Below are 23352 nucleotides of genomic sequence, written 5' to 3' on the forward strand. Positions count from 1 at the left end.
AAATAGGCCAGCAGGCAGTTTCGGGCCTGTAGCAGTCACACTTTGAATGGTGCTGTTATAGTACTACTTCGTTGCAGTCATGTTCATGATTTGGTTGGCAGTGACAGTTTGTTATGTCAACAACTTACACTAACCAACAAAACATCTGTTTTATAACCATTGCTTATAACCTAGGTAGCATACATGTTTTGGTTACTGACATTTCTGTTTTAGAGAGTGAAAATTACGTAAATGATTATGGTTTTTTGTGAGTTTAGTGGAGAGTTCTGAGTATTTTTTGTTTATAAGTGTAGTGAATTTTATAATGCCACGTTCAAAGCCTGCTTTCAAGAAACGCGTTTTCAAAGGAAATCAACATAACCCTCCAACTAGTCCTAGGCCTAGTTTCTCAGGATCAAGTAACAATCGAAGGTACCAATACTCCAAATGTGGATAGGCCAAGACCTCAAAGTGCATCTTCTAAGAAGGTCAGTCCTTTTTTTGAAACAGTACCAATTGAATGAAAATGATGAGTCTGAAAACTGTATAGTTATATAGGATTGTTGAATGAGGCTCTTAGTAACGTTTCAGTGTGTAAAAATTGCCATGGCCAACTTGTTTACAAAGTAAAACACACATTGTAGGCCTAGCATCAAAAATTATAGTCAGCTGTTCTGATTGTGAAAACACTATTACTGTGACAAACTCTGAATTAGTCAGGCCTAACACTAATCAGAATGAAGCAAAGTCTGATAGGCCTAACACCATTTTTTATGACCTAAATCTTCGTTTGGTTTATGCTATGCGTAACATAGGCAAAGGTTAGAGTGGCTGCGGAGAAAATTTGCGCTTTTATGAATCTTACACCTCCGCCTTTGAGATATCATGAACATGAGCATTACTTGGGTTCAATTGCTGAGTTTAGTGTGTAAGAAGTCAATGCAAAGTGCTGTGCAAGAAGCTGTATCGGATAATGATGGTTGCAGAGACCTCGCTATAGCTGCTGATGGCTCATGGCAGAAGCGGGGTCACCTTTCACTAAATGGAGTGGTATCAGTGACATCTTTATCAACCGGTAAGGTCCTAGACATCGAGATTTTTATCTAAATATTGCAGATGCACTAATAGACTAAACAACACGCATGGTGATGGCTGTATCGCAAACTTTGAAGGTTCTAGTGGAGCCATGGAAGTTGCTGGAGCAGTCGCAATTTTTCAGCGCTCGCAGGCATTGTATGAGGCTCGTTACCATTGAATACCTTGGTGATGGAGACAGCAAGGCGTACTCCAGTGTATGCGAAGCCAAGCCCTATGGTGATACTGCCATAACAAAGATAGAATGCATAGGCCAATGTCCAGAAACGGATGGGATCGAGATTAAAAAATCTAAAAGCTAAGACTAAAACACTCCCTGACGGCTCACGACTTGGCGGCAAGAACAAGCTAACAGATTCTGCCATTATTCAGCTCCAAAAAATACTACGGATTGGCAATTAGACGCAACACAAACTCTGTTGAAGACATGAAAAAAGCCATTTGGGCAGAGTTTTTTTCCATGTGATGTCTTCTAATGAAAGGCCTCAACATGGACTATGTCCAGATGATGAAGAAACCTGGTGTAAGTACCGCAAAGCCGTAAAATCCAATGAAAACTATGATCATGGCAGCCATTTTCACTTGCCTGAAAACCTAATGACATTTATTAAACCTATTTTCAAGATCTAGCCAATCCAACTCTACTGGGCAAATGTACTAAGGGAAAAACTCAAAAATCCCAATGAGTCCCTCAACAATGTCATTTGGACCTACATACCTAAAAGAACATTTGTGGAGATTAAAACTTTGAAATTTGGCATATATGAAGCTGTTACAGCTTTTAATGATGGCTACATTGGCAAATGCCAAAGTATTTCAAGAAAATAGGAGTGTCACCAGGGCAGCATTTTATTACAGCAATGAAAAAGCTTGACCGGCGGCGGCGAATTTGGAAGGCAGAGAAAGCTCAAGAAGATATAGAGAAAAAAATTAGACAGAAGAAAAACTTACTAAAAAGAAGTCTGGAGGATGAATAATGAGGAGCAGGAAGGAGATCAGCCAGCCTATGCACCTGGAATGTACTGAAAAAGGTAATAAAGCAGTATTTTTTTTTCCGTTTTTTGTGTTTTTCCGAAAGTTGCGGTTTTCAATACAAAAGTACATTTTTCTCAAAAACTACAAATGGTAGGAATATGAAATTTTTTTTGTATGTTTGTAGCACTGTTTTACATATGTGGAACCACTAAAAACATCACATTTCACTGAGTTCAATATTTATATACATACATATACACATATTTATATAGGTTTTTGACAAGCGTTAAAACAAAAATATATAACTTTTAGGGTATATGCCAAAAAAAATTTTTTTTTTGGTTCCACGTGTTCCCCTAGAAGCCCTCTTTAAATGAAAAAAAGAATTATGAAGATACCTCAAGTAGTTCTTGAGATAAGTGTACCTATGTTAACATTACGAAGATAGGGCGAAGTGCTCCCCTTAACACAAATTATTCACATACAGCCAACTCTCCAACTTCAAATTCAACTATGAAATCTATTTCTCCTCAGTAACTCATACTGACAAAAAAATAAGACTCCCTTAAACGCAAAACATCCTCTAGCATAGAAACAACTAAAACTGCCTACTTCGCCCTATTCAAGTCTCATCTCAAATATTGTATAGTGGCATGGGAGAGGGACAACTAACACCATACTGGGCAAGTCCTCATACAACAAAAGAGATTAATTAGTTGCCTATCAGATCTTAGTTCCCAAGAGATGCCTTTAACACCTTCACTGCAGCTGAACACAGTGATCTCTCACCATTGCACGAGACTAATGCGCTACTACAGCTTCAAGACACTGAGACATGCATCATCACAATACCCAGAATGCTTTAAACTTTACTCTGCGACCTCATTACCTCGGCTTATTAAAAAGCCATCCTATAAAGGTGCACTCTACTTGAGCCACCTTCCGAAGAAACTCTAAAAGGAGCTACAACAGCACTTCAAGACAAAACTAACCCATTGGCTACAAGATAAATTTTTCTACACAGAAAAAAAAAACTAAACTAAAATGTAATCTGTACACTCTTGTTTGACACAATGTACTGTTCTCTATGAATATGTCTTGTCTATTTGTTGCCCATACTCTTGTCAGAAAACAATTATTAGCTAAAACATGAACAAACCAAACATAGTTGAGTAGCATTCACCCATGCAGTTGAGGCAGTAACATTTGGATTATCCATAAGTTCAAAACTACCTGTTGAAATGTGGAGTGCTTAGATCATTCCACAGATACTTTCACGAGGAATGGTATTCCAAACTAATCAATTCCTTTTTTGACCCAGTTGGAATGGGACACTGCTGTAACAACTGTGGATGATGATTTATACAACCCTTGCAGTCTTCGAGTTATTAGACCAGGGATGAGACAGTGACAAGAAAATAAAACCGTAAGGTTTTGAAGCCTAGCTGAAGTACATAAATTGTTATCAACTATATATATATATTAAATATGCCCTTTTATGGTTAAGTAATTTTTTTAAGAATGTTGCACAGGAAATAATATTGTTATAAAGCCTTAAAACTTTAATAACACAATAAATCTCACCTAACACATCCACAAATTTTGGCATTCACAAACAACCCTGAGTTTTTTCATTTGATCAATATTAATATTGTTTTTAATTTCTCAAATCACAAGACTTCATAGTATCATACTATAAAGATAATTTGGGATGGTCTTAGATCCTAATTTCTTTTCCATACTCCTAGGTCCCTGGGAGGTTACACTTCTGCCACCTCTAGTTCTAGAAATCAAGCACTGCATATATGTAGTGTACAATAGTTTTTGAATTATTCTTTGTATAAATACTATTAATATAAGGTAGGATTAAATGTTACAAAATAATTTTAATCATCATGGAACTGTTCTGTGATGGCTGTTTTGAGACTATTCATTCAGTCATAAACACTCTATAGGTTAAGCCATTTCAAGATCTACAATAGGATCTCAATAATATGATACATACGGGACTAGAACTCTGTTGGATTATAGAAAATTATGGATTACTGAAGTATCATTATAAAATTGTTAAACAACCTATTAGGTAAGACTAAAACGTGCTAAAATGGTTTGAAAAACAAACAATGTAGTCTTTTCCTTTTTTTTTTTTTTTTTTTTTTTTTTTTTTTTTTTTTTTTTTTTTTTTTTTTTTTTTTGTAGTTTGGACAGGGGTGGTGAATTTTCCCAGGAGGACTTGATAGGTTGTTTTCGGCGGTTTGTGGAACTGCTGAAGTTGTAGACTGGTGGGCCTCATGGTGTGTTTCCGGGGTGCGCAAAAAGCCCTTGAGGCTTAAGTGCATGGCAGTAGGCCGCCCAAAGGGGGGGAAAAAAAACAGACTAAAACGTGCTAAAATGGTTTGAAAAAAAAAACCAAAGTAGTCTTTTCCTTAAGAGAGTACTATAAATGGGTGGGTGGTGTCCCTTTATTAATTAAAACAAGCGTAAACAGCTTCTACTTTTGGATTTTCTCCTTTTATCCAGTATTAGTTGCAATGACTTTTATAAATTTTAAAATCCTATCTTTATTTTTCAAAATATCATAAATAGTCTGTTGTGTAATCCTGTAAACATTACTCACAACTGCCAGTGATGATGAACCCACTCCAATCCTCACCATCACCACTTCAAGACTGGCTCTTTCTCTCTCCCTCTCGCTCCATGAGATATATTGCTGCCGATGTGGTCAGGTTATAGAGCGTGTCAGACCAATGAATGTCTGTCTACTCCGCTTGTAATCCATCATATTCATAGTATAAGAGAAAATTTTTGTATATGAAAATATATGTCCAGTAATAGAAATTTTCATTTTAAAAAAAACCATGCTTTGAACAACAATTAATGAGTACAAATAGTGTTAAATATTTTGATTACATTTTTATAAAGTCATTTTTTAATTTGTCTACACCACTTTTTGTTCTTAAAGAATTTTACTTTTTCCAGTTCCAATTATGGCAAATATTATGCAATTATAAAATATGTGAAATGTAATACAAGGGTCATCCAGAAAGTAAGGTCCATTTAGGATATTCATAGACAGATATTAATACAATGAGTGACAACAAAGTGTGGAAGTGGGTGAGAGATTTCAAAAATGGACAGGAAAATGCCCATGATGAACTGCAATCTGAGTGGCCATCAGTGATCACGAAAGATTTAGCCAATGTTTTTGATGAAAAGATTATGAAGATCAGTGATTTACCATTTCATCATTAGCATTGAGATTTTCCACGGTAAGTAAAACAACATTGCCAACAAAATTGTCTCTGAACATTTGAAATTTAGCAAACTGTGCTCACACTGGGTTCCCAGGCTGCTTACTGATGAACACAACCTGAGAATAATAGGTTGTTCTCTTGGGTTTTTGGTCTGATTTCATGAGGAAGGCGATATATTTTTAGAGAATATTGCCACAGATGATGAAACATGGGTTTCTTACATAACCCTAGAAATGAAATGGCAACACACGATGTCACTGATTAAAGCCAAGGCAAAACAATTAATCTCAACACGCAAGGTTATGGCGGCCATGTTTTGGGATAGACATGGAATATTGTTAATCGAGTTTCAATAAATGCAACCGCTTATTGGGATACTCAGACTAAACTTGGGCATGCAATACAGAATAAGCGAGGTGACCTATTGACATCAGGAGTTTTCTAGTTGCATGACAACGCCAGAACCCTCTGTACCAACCAAATTCAAAATCTCAACAGATCATTTGGTTGGGAACAGATTGACCAACCGCATTCTTCTTCTTCTATAGGGCGGCCTACTGCCATGCACTTAAGCCTCAAGGGCCTTTTGTGCACCCCACCAACTGCCTTACAGTCCAAACTTGGCGCAGAGTGACGTTCCTTGTTTTGTTCCCCAAAGGAGTTTGGGGAAACACTAAAGAAGTGCAATCTGAGATAGGCACTTCAATAGTGATGAAAAGGTGAAAGAATCAGTTACCCACTGCTGTCTGGTGTATTGGTTATCCATAGGTGGCAGACTTCTATTAAATCGAAATTCAGACACTTATAGAAATTTATAAAAAATATAGAAAACTATGTTGAAAAATAAAGAAAGATGTCAGGAATCCAATAAAGCAAGATTTAAAAAAATTTGTTGATATTTATTTTTTATAAGAAATCGGACTTTACTTTCCTGATGACCCTTGTACATTTATGTCTACAACCAACAAAATATATTGAATATTCAGACAAAAAGATACAAATTAAACTTTTAAAAAGGACAGAAAAAAAAATAAAGAACGATATTCTGACCACATTAAATTGAAGTTTTTGCAATTGTATGGTTTCCACTTGTCATAAATAATGGTGGCTACCTAGTGGCACTCACATAAATGTGTAAAGTATAGTCCTGACGTATACTCTACACTAAATAATTTTGATTACAAGTTGAATGTGTAATGAAAAGTCCAATCACACATTTACTTTCAACATATTATATATTTATACGCGTCGGAAATATTTCACAGTCACCAAGAAGGCAGTTATTTTTTATGAAAATGTTAGATTACATACCAAAAAGTAATAATGTCATGGATAACTTCTCCAATATAATTTTGTAAGCCGTAACTCTATTATCATGCAGCAAAAACAAGTGCATTTAGTGATGACCAGCAGCTTTCTTAAGATGAGATGCAAGAACTTAGCAAGGCCTTCACTACAAAACTAATAATTCCCTTTCCTTTCATAACAACCCAATGTATACAAAATACCATAGAAAACCTAAAAACTATCAATTCAACAAAATAAGCAAGCCGTAAAACCAGCAATTAGCATTACCCATAGATACAGAAAATCAGTAATTCTTGCTGCGATTTTCAGAATATACATGCACTATATCTGTAACGAGTCCTAGCCTGCATGACATGTGTTGTTTATGTATTTATTGCAATGATTCTACTCTTTTTGCAACATTATAATCTGTGCAATCACAGAGAAAAATAATAATATGGAAATAAAAATCTGGGGCCTGAAGTGCACAGCTAACTTCTATTCCAAGATTCACCACTCTTCCTTCCAAAAGCAGAATATTTATAAAATACCATCTCTCTTGTTTGTTATCCCTGTGTATAAAATGTAAATATAATCTAATAATTAGGCAACTAGTGCTATTTGATCCATGTAGTAGTAAAATATACTGATAAGATTTCAAGTAGCTAACTATAAAAAATTAAACAGTTTCATTACTTGAATTTTTATTGCACATAGGAATTTTTTTAAACTCTTTATTAAGTATTCCAAAATATATGCTTAGGCATTCAGACTGATTTAAGAAGAAAATTTCCAAATTGTACCACCATATGGAATTTAAAATTTAAAGAATAAAATACACATTGTCACAAATTTGAGTATCATTTAGCTAACATATGTAATAAATAATACAAGAGGCGGCTGATAAGTTATGCTTTCAAAGTCCTAAAGTCGGTTAGGATGGACACAATAAAAAAAACTAATCTGCAAAATTAAGCTTGACAGCATATCAAAGATCTACACTTATTTTTCTATATAATCACCATTCAGTTCTATTTACACCAGCAATGAATCATTTTTGGCATTCCATTGAGAAAAATTCTACATTTTTACCTTTGAGCCAGTTTTTTACTCGTGATTTTAATAATTTCATCATCATCAGAATAATATCAAATTCACTTTATGTTTCTTTTTAATTGTAGGATGAACCAGAAGTCACATGGATTCTAAATCTGGATACGGTGAGTGAGAGGGGTTCGTTGCCAAGCGCTCAATCTTTCCACATGTTTGAAGGCGCAATGGTGTTGTGGATTATTGTGATGCAATAAGAATTTTGAGCACTCTGGTTCAAATTCGTGTAATCCTAGATTTTAGCTTCCCCAGTGTCTCACAGTAAGCATTAGGATTGACGGTTTAACCACATGGTAAGTATTCAGCCATAATCACACCTTGTGAATTCAAAAAAAGTCAGTTTAAGCTTTCTGGTCTTCGCCCAATTTTTAAACTTTCATGGAAGTGGTGACCCTGCATGTTTGTGTTTCATGATTTTTTCCTAAAAAAATGTATCAATCACTGATGAATTTCAATCGGGAAACAATCTTGGGATCAATCTGTGACAAGAAACACAATTACCTCTTTGTTTCAACTGCGATGGAAAACTAGTCTCAGTCATCTTGTACGTGAACACCAGACCAAAATAACAGATCATATTGATATATAACACACTTTTAATTGATCTTTGTATCTTTAACACAAGTCTGTCTTATAAGTTAACCTAATATTTACTAGAGAGATAACTTTGAAAGCATTACTGATCAGCCACCACCATATTAAAGTCACATAAAATTTTAAAATTGCCTACGAGCCAAAGAAAGAACATAATCCCACATATTTGGTTTTCTTTCATTATCCATGTGCTGTGTGATAAAAATATAGAAAACAGGATTCAATTCAATTAACCAATTTTAACTGTAGTTTGAACAAAAGGTTCCATATACATAATGAACAGTAATTGGGTTTCATACTAATTCAATTTTAGAGTGGTCTAAAATGGAAAGAAACAACAAATTCTATAAAATTTGAATGGTATTCGACACATCTTAAAATTGGATTTATAAGACTGTTTTAATATTATGATTTATATGGTAACCATAACTATTGTGCGTAATCTCAACTCTCACTGTTACTAACCTCTACAAAGACATGTTTCGATAATAAGCATAGATATTTTATTAAGCCTTAAATCAAATACTCTTAACTTAAAACTCTGAAATATTATAATAATTTCATTGCAATATTAATCTAAAATATCATACAATTACTAAATCACAATAAATGACCAGTATCATTATTAAATTACTTCCATATAAATCAGACCTTGTAAAATCACAGTTTGATTACAAGGTTATAAAGTAAATATTTGTCATTACTCGCTAATGTTAAGTGAGCGGTTTATTCTTACGTTTGGAAACTTTTCAAGATATGTTAGTGCTATGTTTTCATATTGAAATATTTTATAAAAACAGAATATTGGTTAAGTATACACATTATACAAAAATACATCTTTGACATGTTTCACATTTTCAGATATATCTATTACATTTTAAGTAGATAAATAATACAATTCTGTAATATCACAATAAAATACAAAGCTTATTTACATTTTTGTAAAAAGTCAAAAGTTTAGCACTTATTAAGTTTAATAATGTGTAAGAGTAACTGAAACACTAATGTAAATTATAAAGAAAGCATAAGTCAAGAGAAAACATATTCTGATCACGTGAATGAATATAGAAATACACTCAGTTGACCAAAACTCAAAAGCCAAAATGAAACCCAGAAGTAAATTTGTACCTAAACAATGTAATCTAAAAAGAACATTAAAAACACACTTTTAAAATTCATTACTTTTTAAAATTACATAGATGGTAAATGTAGTTTCTTTAATTCTTGAGAAAAAACAGTCATTTTAGGGTATAATTTTTATCCATCTACAAATCAGGCTGCAGTTGTCATTTTATATAAAAAAAATATAACATTAACTGAATAAAATAATTTTACATATACCTAAAACGTATCAATACTGAAGTGATGAATCATACAGTATTTCATAACGCAGTATATGTCATATAGCTGAAAAGACCAGTGAAGTATAAAATTATGTTATAAGACAGGAAGATTATTTTCATTCAAGTTGGTACCAAATTGGGAACTTTTCTGAATGTCACTGGGTTTGAGGAGGTTGGAACTGATAATGCGCTGAGAAGGGCGGAGATCATTGATGGAGACAAATTTGGACTCGGGAAGCACGGTGGGAATCAGTCGGGGAGCAGAGGAGGTCAATATTGACAATCTGTCCTCAGTTGGACTTTGAACCTCCTCATTTAAATACATATTAGAAAATTTCGCAGCAATGCGTGTTTTTCTAGGCTTCCTTTGATTGCTGGATACAGGCAGTGGTGGGAAGTCATCTTTGCACAGTAGGTCTGGGAATGTTTTTTCCAAGGGGGGACATATCTCCTTGAATGTGTAAAGTGGTGGAGTAGTTGAAGACTTCAGAGGGTTGGCAGATTTGAAGCTTTCCACACTACTACTTGCACTTTGTGGGTCCTTAAGGGGTTGTGGAGAACTTGAGCTTTTCTGTGCAACTTCAAACTGCTCAGAAGAATCTGTTGCTGAAAAAGTAAACAATCAACTCATGCCTTTTTACTCAAGAATCAAGAATGAATAATTTTACTGCCATTGATCTCTAAGAAATAGACATTGTCAATCAATTAATTACCCACTATATCTATCACTCCATTAGTTGTAGAGTGACCGACCAGTTCTAAAGCCAAATTGTGAATCAGATAGGAAGTTATGGGTTTTAAAATAGTAATTTTGTGTCTAGTTTCTTAAGAACTGGAGTAATTTTTGAAATTTTTAATAAATCAGAGAAGTATCAATGCACTAGACATTTGTTAATAATATACGCTAATGGCTCTTTAATATAATCTATTATGCGTTTCAAAACCTAATTCGAAAGCTAGTAATAATCAGTAATTATTAAATTTGGAAACACAATTTTGATTAACTTAATTGGTTTAGTGCCAGAACAATAAAATATTGTTTATGGTTCTTGTTTTTAACTTTTTCAAACTAAAAGGTTGGAATATTGTCACTCAACTCATTTATACAGTGAACAAAATAATCGTTTATTAGATCAGGGTCAAGTAAAGTACCTTGTGCATGGACTTATTGTTGTTCTTGAGAGATAATATTCCAAGCAGCCTTACATTTGTTAAGAGCCCCATTAATAAACTTTTCACAAGCTACTTTTTTTGACTGTACCAGATTTTTACAATAACTTTTTAACAGTCCAGATATGCATTGCACGCAAACCGGTACTGCTCATGCCCACGCCTAGTCATATCCATATAAATTTGACCAATTGGTCTTACATCACATGACGGTTCCGTGGCAGCTCGTCTGAGCTCAAGTTTTATGATGGAACCGTTCTGTGAGTAGTACAGTGTTATCTAAACGTTTTTTTAAAACTAGTTACACAAGTGTAACTAGTAAAATACCTTTACCAGTTACTAAGTATAACTCAAAACACCTCGTAAAATATTCCCAAACTCATGTACGATATAAATCAAATCAAATCAAATATTTATTTGTTGTAAACATGTTCACATGTATAACAAAGTCAACTTAAAAGGTTTACTTAACCTAACTTAAAGAGTTAACAACTTCGTAAAAATTCTGTTACATCGTATAAGCAGGTTTGCAACTAGAAAGTTCTTTAGTTTTTGTCTAAATCTAGTGAGTGGCAGCTCTTTAATACCTTCCGGCAAAACATTAAACATTTTTATGCCTTGGTATAGAAAACTCTTCTGAGTTGCCAGAGTATCTGCATCGTTCACTTATAAGTTTATTTTTGTTTCTAGTTGCATAGTTATGGACCTCAGACATTGCAGGCAAAAGTGCCAAGTTCCTCTTAACAAACAAGAGTGTGCTAAATATATACATAGAAGGCAATGAAAGGACACCTAACCTAATGAAGAGCTCTTTACAGTGGGCCTGCCAGTGTGCATCACAAATCAGACGGATTGCTTTTTTTTGCAGCACAAAAAGCTTCTGTACATATCCATGGTTTGCCCAGATTGAAGTTCCATAAGAGAGGTAGCTATGTATGTGGCCATAGTAAACACAGAGCAGAACACCAACAGAGACACTGCCTTTAAGTGCTCTGATCATGAAAATGCCTTTTGAAATTTGTTCGCAAGACTGTCAATTTGCTGATGCCATTTAAGATTGCTCTGGACTGTGAACCCCAAGAATTTTGAGTGGGTTACTTCCCCCCGATTGCTAAGGCTGAAAGCAAGGTCCTGAGTTTTCCCGTCATTAAGGCTTAACTTATTTGCATTACACCAGTCATGAATGGTTTTTAATTTTGGTTTGTCGATTATGTAACCCACATTTTCTGCACTGTTACCCTGGGACACACACTGCCAAATCGTCAGCAAATAGAAATGATTTTACTGAATGAGCATTTAGGTTGTACGGCAGGTCATTAACATAGAGTATGAAAAGCAAGGGTCCCAAAATGGACCCTTGTGGGACACCTTGTTTTACACTTAACTGTTTTGAGTAAGAGCCATTTAGGAATACGGATTGCCATCGATTGTTCAAATAAGATCTTAAGAACTGCACTACACTGTTGTCAATAGAATAAAAATACATCTTATCCAGTAAAATATGATGCGACACTGTGTCAAAGGCCTTGGACATATCAAATGATCTGAAAAGAACGTTCAGGTTGTTCTCCAGTCCTTCAAAACAATTCAAGATCAAATCCTGAGTAGCTTCAAACAGTGCTATGGTTAGGTCTAAAGCCGTACTGATTCTTGGACAATAACTTATTTGATTCCAAGAAGGAGGAAAGTTGTTCATGAATGAGACGTTCCAAGACCTTTGACAGCGTCGGAACAATGGATATTGGCCTATAGTTGGCACAATCATCCCTAGGCCCTCTTTTGTGTATTGGAATGACCTTACTTACTTTTTAGTTTGTCAGGATAAAATACCGCTGCTTAATACACAAGTTGAAAAGATATGTTAGTACTTCACAAATAGACCTAGCTGATAACATCAGTATTGCTGCATTGGTGCCATATATATCAAGACAAGTGCTATTATTCAGTTGGTTTATGGCTAGGTAGACTTCTTCTACTGTAAAACTTCTAAGAGTGAATAACCCTACTGAATTGTTTCCTGTTGCACAGTTCTCACTATTGTCAAGAAAAACACTATGATTAGGCTTATTTACATCAGTTGGTATGCTATTACAAATTTTGTTCTACACTGGTAAGAAAAAAACTGTTAAAAAGCATCTCAGGCGTTAAATTAGCGTTAATATTGGGAGGCTTACTGTTAACATTTCTAAGCTGATTTATGACAGACCATGCAGCTTTTGATTTATTGTTTGAACTGTCAATTATGTTGTTAATTATGATTAAGTTTGGCTTTTTTTAATTTCTGCCTTGTACGTTCTCTTAAGAGCAAATATAATTTTCTTTAGACTGTTACAGTTAGTGTTGCAGAATAAATAGTAAGCATTGTCAAGTTGGACCTTTAATATTCTTAAGTCCTCATTGTACCATTTGTTGTTAGATTTACTATTTCTGTTGGTTATCCCAACAGTTTTCATAGGCATTGCGCTGTTTACCGCCCATAACAACAAATCAAAGAACTTATTGAACTTATTGTTTAAGTCATCCTTACTATTATATATAGCTAAACCAATTTATACTATTAAGGTAAGTTAGAAATAGCTTAGAGTTCTGAGGATTGATAGGCCTAACAAGTTTCTTTAACTTAAGATTGTCTGAAGTCACGTTCATTGGTGTACTGAAAATGATGGCGTTGTGATCAGACACACCTGTGTGCAAAACGGAAGCATTCCATCTATCAGGATGTAAGGATGTAACAATATTGTCCAAACAGGAGCCCCTACTTGTCGCATTTGAAGATAGATTTGGCCTGGGTAACATCCTTAATCGTTATGTGTAAACCAAAAGTTTTAGTTAAGTTATACAGCTCTAAGGTATCATTATTATCGGCTAACAGATCGATATTCAAATCTCCTGCCGATATTCATATAAAGCTGGCCTCAACCAAGATATTGAAGAGTTTTTTTTTTTTGGATACTGAAGTTTGAGTTATGTCCACAAGATTGCACTACTAACTGGATCCAATATCAAAATGTTTTGAATATTGATGAAATCAATGAGAAAACTCTGAAATAGATGTTGACATATATTTTAAGCTGTTAAAGAAAACATATTATACTGATATGTTAATTTTGGCATATTTTTCATTGTTACTAGGTTGAATTTTGTAACTTGTGATGTGTAATATTATTGCTTTAACATCCTTGCTTTATATTGCAATGTCTGGCCAACCAGATAATATACAGGGTGAGTCAGAAATATGGTAAAATATTTTAAGACGTGATAGTAGAGCTAAAAATAAGAAAAAAATGTTATATAAAGGTAGGTCCGAAAACGCTCCATTAGTGAGTAATGGCTGGCGAAAGATTTCACTTTTTTTCAGTTCACCTGGTGAAATTAAGTGATTCTGAAATGTTTTGTTCTTACTTTTTAATTAAAATAAGGTGGATTTATAAGGAAAATCACATGAAAAATCAAATAAAACCACTCTAGAGGTTGTAGTGTTAACAGTTTTTGAGAAAAAGTATGAAATTTGAAAAAAATCTAATAACAAAATTCCCGTCTTAAATGTTTGATGTCCAATAACATTGTTAAATGACCAATAAACAAATTGTTTTTCTTGATACAGATTGTAGAGAATTTAATTCTGAAAACAACCATAATAAGCAAAGTTAACTAAATGTGTAAAAAAGTTATGAAATTGACTCCTCACGTATTACACTACACAGCAAACTTTTGCTGTTTTATAAGGAATGAGTATCTGATTGGTAACAGCTGGTGAAAAACAAACATATTTTTAGTTCTAAATTTTATTTTTAAATACAATATACATATCTACAATCGCTTTAAGTCTCACCGAAAGATTAAAGGTGATGCTCAAAATGACCTCCGTTGTTCAAAATGCATTTCAGGCGTCTTCTCATCGAGTTTCGGACCCGTTCAAAAACTCCAGGTGTCTGCTTAATGGTTTCTATTTCATTAGAAATGTTTAATCGGAGTTCTTCAATGGTATCTATTGGTAAGCTAATGTTTTTAAATGTCCCCAAAGGTAAAAGTCCAAAAATTTAAGTCCGGTGATCTTGCTGGCCATGAAACTGGTCCACTTCGGCCTATCCATTGATTTGTGAAACTCTCATTTAGGTGTCCACGAACAGCCAGAGAGTAGTTCACAGGTGCCCCGTGCATAAACCACATGTTTTGGCGCAAATGCAGAGGTACATCATCAAGCAGGTAAGGTAGCTCGTCTCTTAAAATGTTCAAGTACACCACGCCATTAAGCCTGGGAGGAAGAACGAATACGACTAAATGATCTGCTAAGATTCCAGCCCAAACATTTACTGAAAACTGATGTTGTGGGCGATTTAATAGCATGAGGATTTCTGTCTGCCCAAGTGTAGTTGTTATGGAAGTTAATAATAGCTGTTCTTGTAAAGTGAGCCCCATCGGTAAACAAAATTGTATTTAATAAGTTTTGATCAGAACATTTTCCCAAAAGCCATCGACAAAAACCAAAACGGGGAGCGTAGTCTTGTGGCAAAAGAGTTTGGACATGCTGGAAGTGGTATGGGTGTAACTGGTACTCGTGTAGTATTCTCTGAATACTAGATGGCTGACATTGAACTGTAGTAACAATTCTATAGTGCTCTTTTCAGGATAATCAGAAATTTAATTAAGAGAACAAACTCTTCTAACTCAACAGTCTTACATGATCGGGTGATGCCTGCATTACTATGCTCCGAAGACTTCAAAGAACCTGTTTCAGATAGGTGTTGATGAATAGTGGCAAAAAATCTTGCGCTTGGACACCTGCGGTTGGGAAAGTTCTCTTGATACAGACGTCTTGCTGCAGTACTATTGCAGCGTTCCAAACCATACATTAAATGCATGCCTGCTAATTCAGAGTTTGAATACGCATGAATAATACCTTCCATTTTTAATAAATGAAACACACAACACAAAATTACTAATAATGGATGAAAATAACTGCTTAAAATACTTAAAAAACACTCAGTATCTTTACAGTTTGTTGTTTTGTTCAACAAAGAGGTGACATATGTCATCTAATAATAAATGCCCAGCTGATTATTTATTATTTAAAAATGTTTAAACAGCTGTTGTTTAAATGATTAATTATTACCAGCTGTTACCAATCAGATACTCATTCCATATAAAACAGCAAAAGTTTGCTGTGTAGTGTAATACGTGAGGAGTCAATTTCATAAATTTTTTACACATTTAGTTACCTTTGCTTACTATGGTTGTTTTCAGAATTAAATTCTCTACAATCTGTATTAAGAAAAATAATTTGTTTATTGGTCATTTAACAATGTTATTGGACATAAAACATTTAAGACGGTATTTTTGTTATTAGATTTTAGTAAAATTTCATACTTTTTCTCAAAAACTGTTGACACTACAACCTCTAGAGTGGTTTTATTTGATTTTTCATGTGATTTTCCTTATAAATCCACCTTATTTGAGTTAAAAAATAAGAACAAAACATTTCAGAATCACTTAATCTTACAAGATGAACTGAAAACAAAGCGAAATCTTTCGCCAGCCATTACTCACTAATGGAGCGTTTTCGGACCTACATTTTTTTCTTATTTTTAGCTCTACTATCACGTCTTAAAATATTTTACCATATTTCTGACTCACCCTGTATATCATCTGATATTGCTTAGCACAGCTGATAAGTCTTCTGTATTGTGTGTGTAAACAAACACGATACCTTGCTGATCGTAAACATTCAATACTCAAGTTGTATATAGTGGTTATGGACAAATGGTTAGATTAATATTGTCATAACAAATAAGCAAAATCTTAATTACACATTTAATTTAATTTTAATCGTTCATAAATTACTATAAAAAGCCCTTAGTTTTTACGATTCAGTTATTGTATTTTATATATATATATATATATATATATATATATATATATATATATATATATATATGTTTAAAATTAAACAAACTAACATATTAAATTTGCAGAAGAACATGTACTTTTTGCGATTCCATATTATTATTATTAAACTGGTCAACATTTATGACAGTGAAATAAATTCCCTTTTTAACGTAAGTACCAGATCCTCCATTTTTTTCTCAAACTTCCATAGGCAAATCTACAGGGACTATATAAAAGAAACCTTCATCTGATTCAAGCCAATGCAACAGTAACAACATTAATATTATTTACGACATAAAAATGTTAAAGTTTTGGCAATTTATTGGGCATACATTGGACAGGAGAAGATTCTAAGATGGCGCCGTCTAATAAGAATCCGTTATGTGGAGCTTGTCCGAAAAATGTTACAAGTCATTCTGGAGGAGTTATGTGTGAGGGGAGGTGTCTTAAGTGGTTCCATTTTGCATGTGCGGGGAAAGAGAAGAAAGATTTTTTCATTTTCTAAAGGTGAAAAGTCTAATTTTCTATGTGACAGTTTGTAGGGTGGATCCTGAAGATAACAGTGCCGTTGCAAAGTGTCTTACCGCTGCCAAACCTTTTATTAAAGAAGACTATAGTGCTCACGTGTGATTGTATCTCACATATAAAAATTCTAACCGACCAAATTCTTGATTTAACGCAAAACCAACGTGATCTATGCAATCGTTTTGGACATTGTGGAGGCAGAAAATGCCAGGTTATCATCTATCCGTGAGTAACCACACTGAGGCAATTGGCGATGTTTTAATCGGCAATGATAATACAATTTCTTATTCTAGTGTTTTGAAATCTACACACAAGAACACTAACTTGTGTCCTATGATTTTAAATGGCAATGATAGTTTCTTATGCTAATTCTAACCAAGAAATTAAAGATAGTCTTGATTTGATTTCAGTAGCTAATAAATCTGACAGTCGGACATCTTTTTTTTAGTGGCAGAAACGTTTCATCAGTGCTGCCAATCAGTTCTGTAGCACGAAAAAACATCATGATTGAAAATGGGAAAAAAAAGTCTGCGGTCAGCAACGGCTTTGAAAATAAAGTAGTTACAACTAATTCGGAGGACTGTGAGTCACCGACCAACTCTGAAGTTCAAGTTCCAGTATGTAACTTTGTCGGCGGTGACGTGACATCGGAAACGTTGGACTTGGAACAAGGGAATAATATAGGAAGTGGAGAATTGAACAATAACAGTGGGTTTTGTTAAGGTTACCCACAAAAGGCGTAATAGGCCTAGGCCTAATACGAAAACTCAACATAGTTTACCTAATACGATGACAAATAAAAATAAAAAGCCCATGTTTTTGACAGGTAGGGCTTCTGTTAATAATGAAAGACTGAGGCTGTGGAGAAATACAGACACATTTTTTGCGTCTAGATTTTGGTGAAAATGTTCAATGTGAAGATCTGAAACAGTACCTAAACGATACTGTCATTGGTAGTTATGAAGTAATTAAACTAAAAAATAGGTTTCCAGGCTACAGCTCCTTTAAAATTGGAGTCCCTCTGCCACTTTGGGAGAATGTGTTCAACCAGGATGTCTGGCCTGCAGGTATTTATGTGTCACGCTTTAGATATTCTAGTAAGAGTGCTCCTGGTATGTCTTTTTTGGAACCCGGGACTGCAAAGGAACCGGGTACATAGGACTATTATCGTCAGTGCAAGTTATATTGCCAAAAGCCTATTTTAAGTGCTTCCCAACTTGGGCCTAATGGACCTTGTGAAAACTATACTTCACTTAGCCCACATTAATATCCAGTCTATAAGGAATAAATTGAACTTACTTAACATATTTAACAGCAGTACCATTTGCGACATACTTGTGTGAATGAACATTGGTGTACCAAAGACGAGATTAATCTATATGTTACCAAGATAATTTCATCTTGGCTGATAGCTTCTGCAGGACATCTTCATACGGTGTGAGCTGCAATTTTTGTAAAGGAAGCCTTTCCACACCCTTTTTCGGTTGTAAATATTGACTCTATTTTGTGAACCTAAACTGTTTGAATCTGTAATGATAGCCTTTGGTACTATAAAATTGTTTAGTCATAGCTGTATATCGTACCCCTGATTCATCTTTAGATGGTTTTGTATATAAGTTGTCTCAGCTTCTTGATTTTGTTAACAACAATGCTAAGTATCGAAATTTTAAGATTGTTATTGCGGGAGACCTAAATGTTGATCTCAATAGATGCAGCTCTTCAAAAACTAAATTTATCAACACCCTCAAGTCCTACGACTGTTTTTTGCCTCAAACCATTTACCTACTAGAGGAAATTCATGCTTAGATAATTTTGTCTCAAACCTTCACCCCTCAATGTATAGTTGTAAAACAGTACAGGCTCATATTTCTGACCACCTGGGTCTGCTTTTAACATTTAAATTAGTCTGCACGAATGCTGATGTCTCTCTTCCTCGCCTGCTAATATGTCTGTAAAATCAAACTATACTCACAGAGTATTAAATGATGTTAGTATTAATGAATTAAAATATAGACTAAGCAACACTGACTGGACAGAGGCAATTGCTGGAGATGATCTTGATGTAGCTTTTAACAACTTTATGGAAGTTGTGTCTCACAACTTTAATGACTGCTGTCCTTTGAAGACTAAGTTAGGAAATAATCTTGGCAATTAAGGTACTAAAGCCCAAATGTTGGTATACACCTCTGTTAGCTAAAATTAAGATACTACTTGATGTAAGTTATGAAAAATGTAAAATTAATCCTGACCTATTAGAAAACCATAGGAGAATTAAGAAGTTATATCGGAACCAGATAATCTTAGCAAAAAAGAACGCCAATGATGAATTCATATACAGTCGCATAAACCTATGCAAAGCAGTCTTGGAGAGTAATTAATACAGAAACAGGGCGTGCTTCAAAAAAAATGCTCTCAAACGCTACCTCCTATCTCTGTTAATGAATTTAACAACTATTTTGTAAAATATTTCTAGTCATGTAAATAGTACAAATGTTAATTTAGGCTTAAATACAGCTAGTTCCAGTGATATGATAGAGTCGTCTGGCATAAATGGACCTAAGGCACCATCTTTAAAATGGCACACTGTAAATCCTACTTGATATTCTTAAGACAACCACTAGGCTTAGTAACTCAAGAGCTGAGGATGTCTTTGGACTCTCCAATTTTGTAATTAAAAAAATAATTTGTGAAATTTTGTATCCTTTTACTTTTCTTGTAAACTGGATGTTCAACGCTGGACTCTTCCCACAGTGCCTAAAAGTAACAGTCACTGTCCCTATTTATAAGAAAGGTGATAAAAATAATGTAAATAACTACAGACCTATTGCTTGGTACCTGTCTTATCTAAGTTGGGTTGAAATATATTATTAAGTGTCAAATTGAGTATTATTTTTGAATTTAAACCACCTGCTTTTATCTGCACAGTTTGGTTTTAGGCAAAGCTTATCTACTATTAAGGCTGTTGAGAGCGTTGTCTCATATATTATTAATAGTTTTTGAAAATAAAGAAGAAGTTAACACTTTGCTATTGGACTTAAGCAAGGCTTTTGATACTGTGCCTCACCAAGAACTTATTAAGAAACTAAAGTACTATGGAGTTGAAGGTAACGAATTATCACTTATAACTTCTTATATATCACAGCGATACCAGTTTGTTAAAATAGGCGAACAGAGGTCGGATCTTAAGCAGGTGGTAAGCGGGTTCCCCAGGGCTCTGTCCTGGGTCCCTTCTTATTCACTGTCTTTATTAACGATTTTCCAAATTTTGTTCCTAATAAATGTGTACTTTATGCTGATGACACTACGTTAATGTGCTCTAACTTAAATCCTGAAATCAATGCAGCCATGATCACATATATGAGAAGAAAGGTCCAACCTCTGGTTTCTGCCAATGGCCTATGTGTGAATGAAGATAAGACAGAAAACATCATCTTTAGCCTAAGCACCAGTTCTGTAACTAAGTCAGTTAAGCTACTTGGAATTAACTTAGACTCTAAGCTTACCTGGAAACATCACACAGATGCTCTTTGTGCTCGGTTGTCTAGAGTTATATTTTTACTAAAAAAACTTAAAACCTGTACAAGCTGTAGTCTATTAATGAAAGCATACTTTGCATTATTCCACTCACATCTTTTGTATGGAACTTTTCTTTGGGGAAATTCAGGTGGGGTCTAAGGAGGTCTTCTCATGCCAAAAGAAAGCTTTGCGCATAATGTTTAATTTTAATGTCACTGACTCTTGTAAGCCACTATTTATAAAGCATTAGTATACTCACTGTTCCTTCCATTTATATCTTGCAAAGCTTAATGTATGTTAAGGAAAATCTAGATTTATTTAAACTTAGACGCTCTAAGCATGACTACTGCACTAGACAACGAGACCTTATTGACCTAAAGCACGCTAGACTAACAAAAACTCAGCACGCATACTCTTATATTGGTATCAAACTGTTTAACAAGCTGCCTATGTCTGCTAAGGATGTTACCTGTAAAAACTTTAAAAATGTTTTGTAATTAAGTGGTTAAAAGAAAAAAGCCTTTTATAGTATAGATGAAATGCTTCTGTGTAGTATAGACGACATTTAGCCTTTTAGATTTTATTTCCTTTTGACTTGTACTTTTAACCATAAGTGTCTAGTATGTATTTTATTTTATACTATCTTGTTATACTGTGTAAATGTATAACAAAATGACTTTGTCAATGCATTGTAAATATTGTGGGACGACAATAAACAGATTCTTGATTCTTGATTCATTTTACCTAAAGCAGGTTTATATTGCTAAAACTAATTTCTGATGAATTACTTTTATTTATAAAAAAAATTATTTTGTTTAATATCTCAGAATATTTATGATTTACAGTAGAAATCCCCTTTCTAATTTGAATTAACTCTATTTCATTAGTGTTTGTTAAATATTAATTTCTTTTGGATCTTTTGGTTCCATTGTTTGTGGGCATTTTAAGTGATTGTCAGCTGTCAATTTGTTTATTACTCTGGATACAAAGAGAAGAATTTATATTAGGATGTTTTAAGAAACAGCAAACCTTTACTAATATTAAAATAAACTTTCAAACCAAGTACAAACTCATAATTTATTATGGTTCTAGTTTTTAACTTTTTCAAACTAAAAGGTTGTGAAGAATACTGACCTGAACTTAAGCTGTTCTGGGCATCTTCAAACTGCTCAGAAGAATCTGTGGCTGAAAAAGTAAACCATTAACTCGTACCATTTTATTTTGTTTATTACTCTGAATACAAAAGAAAGAATTTCTATTAGGTTGTTTTAACTTACAGCAAACCAGTAACATTACAATAAACCTTCAAACCAAGTATTAACTCAATGTTGATTACGATTCTTTTGTAACTCAATTTAAAAAACAAAATGTGGTGTTCAAAAGCACCATAAAACATTTTTAGCGAAAGTACAGCCTGTTTAAAAAAAATCTACTTACCAGATAATGGGCTCAAACATAGTACAATATCCAATCATACAAGGTCTGGCTAAAAATAACCGGATAAAGGCTATTACATGCTTTATTTTTACTTCTTCACAACTTTAACACTCCCTTTAATATATTCTCTCTATGATCCTTACACTGTTCCTGATGAGTTTTCTAATTGTCTAAGCAGTGTTTGAAGCATGTTCATTGCCTTAGTCGCTTTTTATTTCACGGTTTTAACCCTAGAACTGGCAATGGTTGTTCCTGAAATGCCACAGTATTTTAGATCAATATGTAATGGGGTTTTAGACAAGTATTTATGCCAATTAACTTACTCCAAATGTAACATATTATACATGATTTTTTCAGAAAAGACTACAGAATCTAAATATGCCTAAAGAAATAAGATAAATAAAAAAAACACAAACATTTTGTTTTACTTTCAAAAAAGTTTGTTTGAACTTTTTTACCAAAATATTCCATTGCCTAGCAAAGTTCCTGTGTATCAAGTAAGAAATCTGAGATATATATTTTGCTCTAAATTTTATACTTATTTCGGACATTATAGTTTGTTACATTTTAAATGCAAAAAATTATACTTATAGTAGTTTATAAAAATATCCGTACCGTATTTTATTCTACGAGGCACGTCCAGAAAGTACGTGTACTGGTACTCTCACAGCTGTAGGGAATACTTTTTCGACATGTTAGCAACACTGCTGTGTAGCTTGACTCCTCCCCTTCAAAATAAGACCAATTCGAGGTTAGTGTGTTGAAAATCCTTGACGCAGTACCCTATCTTGTGAAAAATTTCCATCGTATCTCCCGCCAAGTGCGAAATTCGCGCCGTCATTCGCTACCTCGTTGTGAAGGGAAAAGCTCCGGTTGAAATTTATAATGAGGTGAAAACTGTTTAGACTGCCTCTTAGTTTCATAGTGTAGTGGGTAACGAAAGATTCGTCTCCAGTAAGAATAGAGTAGAGAAAATCATCGCCTTCAAGTTCGTAGCGTTACAAAAACTCTTTGTAGCTCTGCACTCGATTCAACTTGTGCTGTTCTGTCAGCTGTTTTGGGACCCATCTCACAGACAATTTCCGATATCCAAGAGTTTCTGTGATTGTTTCGTGTATCAGGGATCTGGAGATTTGCGGAAACATCGCAGAAAGTTCATCTAACGTCAATCTGCGGAAGCG

The 23352-nt window shown here is 34.1% G+C and overlaps 1 protein-coding gene across 7 annotated transcripts in view; it reads right to left on the reverse strand.

Moving 5' to 3' along the window:
• Positions 1-6181: 6181 nt before the first annotated feature.
• The window catches only part of LOC124354102, a 78907-nt gene continuing 61736 nt past the window's right edge, over positions 6182-23352 (reverse strand). For 6 of the 7 annotated variants that reach the window (XM_046804314.1, XM_046804310.1, XM_046804312.1 and 3 more), the window contains 2 exons: positions 21869-21919; positions 6182-10243 (listed from right to left, as the gene is read on the reverse strand). In XM_046804314.1, coding sequence (XP_046660270.1) covers positions 9732-10243; positions 21869-21919 — 563 coding nt within the window. In that variant the 3' untranslated portion in view covers positions 6182-9731. The remainder of the gene's footprint in view (positions 10244-21868; positions 21920-23352) is intronic. The other variant, XM_046804315.1, reaches the window with a different exon arrangement.

This window comes from Homalodisca vitripennis, chromosome 2, assembly GCF_021130785.1.
Source record: "Homalodisca vitripennis isolate AUS2020 chromosome 2, UT_GWSS_2.1, whole genome shotgun sequence".
Taxonomy (NCBI): Eukaryota; Metazoa; Arthropoda; class Insecta; order Hemiptera; family Cicadellidae; genus Homalodisca; species Homalodisca vitripennis.